Source organism: Galeopterus variegatus, unplaced genomic scaffold (assembly GCF_000696425.1).
Source record: "Galeopterus variegatus unplaced genomic scaffold, G_variegatus-3.0.2 Scaffold12277, whole genome shotgun sequence".
NCBI lineage: Eukaryota > Metazoa > Chordata > Mammalia > Dermoptera > Cynocephalidae > Galeopterus > Galeopterus variegatus.
Window position 1 is genome coordinate 13,134 of NW_007738388.1, and position 4,226 is coordinate 17,359.

General features: G+C 58.6%; 1 protein-coding gene across 2 annotated transcripts in view; it reads right to left on the reverse strand.

The window, feature by feature from the left end:
* The window catches only part of SLC12A7 (solute carrier family 12 (potassium/chloride transporter), member 7), a 35,151-nt gene that overhangs the window by 5,232 nt on the left and 25,693 nt on the right, over positions 1–4,226 (reverse strand). Inside the window, exons 19-20 of one of the 2 annotated variants that reach the window (XM_008595071.1) lie at positions 2,981–3,159; positions 2,301–2,315 (exon numbers count right to left, since the gene is read on the reverse strand). In XM_008595071.1, the coding sequence (XP_008593293.1) occupies positions 2,301–2,315; positions 2,981–3,159 (194 nt within the window). The remainder of the gene's footprint in view (positions 1–2,300; positions 2,316–2,980; positions 3,160–4,226) is intronic. The other variant, XM_008595070.1, reaches the window with a different exon arrangement.

The window sequence follows — 4,226 nt, forward strand, 5'->3', positions numbered from 1 at the left end:
GCCCCAGGCGGGTTTGACGGCAGCTCTTCTGAGGGGATGGGCAGACAAACGAGCCACCACATTCGGGGTCAGGATGTCCCAGGCTCAAACCCTTTGATCAACTCGACCCTTCAGCCAAATAAATCAGATCATAACCACCAATTACCAGGAGAAAACAGGGACACAGACCTTTTATCTTTTCTCTCCAACTCAGCCTGATAAATTACAGATGAGGTCTCTCTCCATAGCACAATTGAGGATCACGAATCACAAATTATTATCACGAACCATCAATTCATTGCTTGGACAGACCACAATTACTTGTGTGCTGGGGGACAAACGGCAATTCCAGAAATGTGTGTGTGTGACATTAAAGGATCTGTCGGGGTTAAGAGATAGCTTGGAAGTCACATACAATTTTAAAAATCAGAGGTTTGGGTCTAGAAAGGTTTGGGCTCTAGGACGACACATCCCCATGGAGGCCAGAGATGGAGGCCAGAGAGGCATGGGCAGGGTCAGGAGTGTGCCCGCGTTTCTAGAAAGCTAATGGAAACCTGAGTCTCCACCCAGCACCTGGCCAGCAATGGACAAAGCAAGGAAAGTGCACCGTAACTACGGCTCTATCTGGAGAAGAGCTTTCAATACAGGGTTTTCTGAGGCCGGGAATTAGAGTCCGGGATGCAGTGTGACAGCCCCAGGAGAAGAGGGCTGCAGTGAACAATGTGTCCACAGCCAGCGTGTGTTGGGCAAGGCGGAAATCCCACCCTCGGCACCTGGTGGAGTAGGCACCATTTCAGGCAAGGAGGACCGAAGGGAGCACACAAAGATGGAAACACAGACATACATGAACATGCAGAGACAGACGTGCGCTAACATGTACACTAACACCTTCATCCACACGCACACTCTACATGTACGCAAGCATGCACACTAACACATACACAAGCATCACTGTCACAACATGCACGTGTACACAGACACGCTAACAGATACACACAAACATGCACACTAACACACCCATGTATGAGAACGTGCCCACAGGCATGCACAGGAACACCCTAAGTGTGCTCCTGGGGACGCCACAGTGACTCATGCGTATCTCACGTCTGGGCTGACCACAAGAGGGTGGGGCCCGACCTTCAGACCTTCCGAGGCTTCTCCCAGCCTCACTCTTGAGAAAATGCCAGACCAGGAAGGCACAGCCATGTTCCAAGCGCACGCCCAAGTCTAATGTCAAGTCCATAAATGTCCATCCTGGTTCACTTTTTTCTGGCTCCACAGGCCTGCTGGGACCCACTCTGACCCTCAAGAAAGGCCAGTCCATGCACTGGGAAGACACACAGGGGCCGACCACGAGAGTCTGTGTGCACGTGCGCGCACATGTGCGTGCATGTGGGGGGTGGGGTCAAACCTCTTTCTCTGTCTACATGTTTTTCTGGGGGTTTTTGTTTGTATTTTTGGCGGTACTGTTAGACTTACAGAATAACAGAGCAAAAACTGCGGAGAGTCCCCCACCCCACAGTTCTCCTACACATCTGTAGGGCTCAGCTCCCAAGATGGACCAAACACTGCAGTTTCCTCAGCATCTGATAATTTGGGTTTGGGGTTAAAAAAACAGAAGTGCAGCCATTTAGACAAGGCGCTCCTCTTTGGTGTCCAGCTCTAACACTGCCCTGGACGCCACCTGCCCTCGAGGGAACACCCAGCCCAGGGGACACGGAACAAGACAAAGATGGCACTGCCCGCGAGCCGTCTCAGGGGGGATCCTCGGGACGCCCTGGCCTGCACCCGGGCCCAGGACCCCTGCTGTACCCCGGAGCTCAGACGCAGGCAGCTTCTGCTCAAGGGCTTGGCCACACAGAGAACTGATCCACGTCCCTTTCACGTGCAGATTAGAGAGCAGATGGCTTCTTCCCAAGGGGAGCAGGAGAAAACTACAAAGGCACCGAGTGTTGGGGAAAGGGACTAAACACCATCCCCACAGAACTGTGACTCTGCGCGTCCCGCCCGACCTGCAGGGACGTGGATGAGCTCACCACACACCGCTGGGAAGCACACGGAAGCACACGGCTCAGGCCAACCTCCCCGGTCTCAGTGTCTGAGCGTTACTTAGAGAAGGAATTTCGGGCATGTGCCCTGAGAGCTGCTGTGCACAGAGGGGAGCAAATGACACAGGGGACTGATCGTGAAGCCACAGCGGCGCCGGGCACGCTCTGCCAGCACACGGACACAGACACGCAGGCACACACACGGGCCACACACACGCAGGCATGCAGGGCAGCCAGGTGCAAGCAGTAGCCGAAACAAACAAGTGCACTTACAGGTTTCCCCACTCTCTACATGGAAGAGAAAAACACAGAGAACATGTTACTGCAGGAGCACGCACGATGCACACCGTAAAGAAATCACCGGCACACCCGGGTGCCCCTGAGCCAGGACAGTGGCTGGCCTCACCTCTCCCCCTGACCTCTCATTCCCTGCCTGGGGATGTGGGGCTTTTGGGCTTGGCACCACCATTAAAGACCCCAGTGGAGATCAATCTTCTGAGACGGAGGTGGAGGTGGGAGACTGCGTCAGTAGGACTGGACCCTGGAACGGCCACACCCGCACCCCCACGGCCGGCCCTGGGGGTTCTCAGCACAAGGCCCCAGGGGGGAGCCAAAGTGTCGGGGGGAGGCCCTGGGGGCCAGACGGGCAGCCTCAGCTATCACAGGGGTGACAGCCAGAGGTGTGAGTCCACCCAGAGCCTCTCCTGCTCCGAGATGGGCAAACTCCGCAGCGAGGCGGTGGGACCCGCTAACCAAGCAGAACAGCGCGAGCCCCGGCTTCACGCTGACCCTGGCGCCCGGTCGGCTGGCACCAAAGGAGGGTGCGGGCCTCGGCCGGGCTCCCTGCTCTCTAATGGGCCTCTTGTCTGAGGTTCCCCTGAAGCTCATCAGTGGGCACTGTCGGGACAGTACGACCAGGCCCTGCCCCCGAGGCTACGCCCACGGACACTCACGGCTTCAGGCTGAAGAGGTCTCTGAGCCCAGTCACGCCGGCATCTTTGTTCCTGTGCTTCTCGGCGACCAGCTTCTCCTTCGTCCAGGTCATCTGCACCTTGTCCGGCGTGGGCGGGGCTTGGGTCTTGCTGGCCACCGCAGTGTGGGACGCAGTGTTCCTGTCGTGGATTAGCTGGGCCTGGCAGGGAGAAGGTAGGGGGTGGGCAGCAGGACTTAACGTGGCCAGCAGGTCTGCAGATGTCCCCAGTGAAGAGAAGGACCAATGAGCACAGAGCTGAAAAGGCAGCACCGGCCACCGACCCCGGACCCCGGACCGGCTGTCCCCACCCCTGTGGCTGGCCACCCCTCCTCCTGGGCTCCAGACCAGGCCTATGGCTTCCCCATCCCTCTCCAGCACCTTCTTGCCCTGCTCAAAGCCACAGGAAAATGGTCCCACGACTCCGTGTGGACATGAGGGGAGGGTCTCAGCACAGGCCACCCCAGCCCCAGGCCACTCCGTCGACCCGGCCAGCAGGAACAGGGCCCGGGGTGTCCCTGCCTCAGGAAGGGCCCTTGTGCAGCTTGGGGCAGGTCGGGATGGTGTCGGCGTCCAGTCCCCGTCCCCCAGGCAAGCAGAATGGGTCTGACCAGCGAGGGTGGGGGGCACTCGGGGGCTGCAGGCTGGCCCGCAACGGGTCCCCTATCAGGAAGATGGAAAGAGCCACAGGCGCCTGAAGGACGTGAGACTGACGCTGCAGGGCGGCTCATCGGTGCCGTCCAGATGTGTAAAGGTCCTCGACGTGAACCTTTTCCTCCAGAGCCCGCCTCGCCCGTGCCCGCTCCAGTGCAGTCAGTGGAGCTGAGCCCGTCGGGAGCCCCTGGCGCGGGCACTGACGCAGAGGGGGTCATTCACACACGCGGGCTCCACGGCCACACCGCGGGAGCCAGCCCACAGGGCCCACGGGGCCCACGGGGCCAGGACCTCTCCTGCCCATGGCAGGGTCTCAGCCTTAGTCGTTACCTCGCGACAGGCCCAGCGGGACACCACCGTCCAGGTGGCACCAGGAGCTAAAAAGCCCAGTGACTTCACTAAGCAAATTCTTTCTCCCCCAAATTTCAAAATTCCTGATCTGGATAGTGGCCCATCTTGAAAGGCCCTGAGCACATTGGCTGTTCAACCATGGCCACTGGTCACACACAGACGTTTCCACGTGCAGCGTCCCACTTGCTCCTCCGCTCAGCTCTCACTGTGTTTCTCAGGCTCCT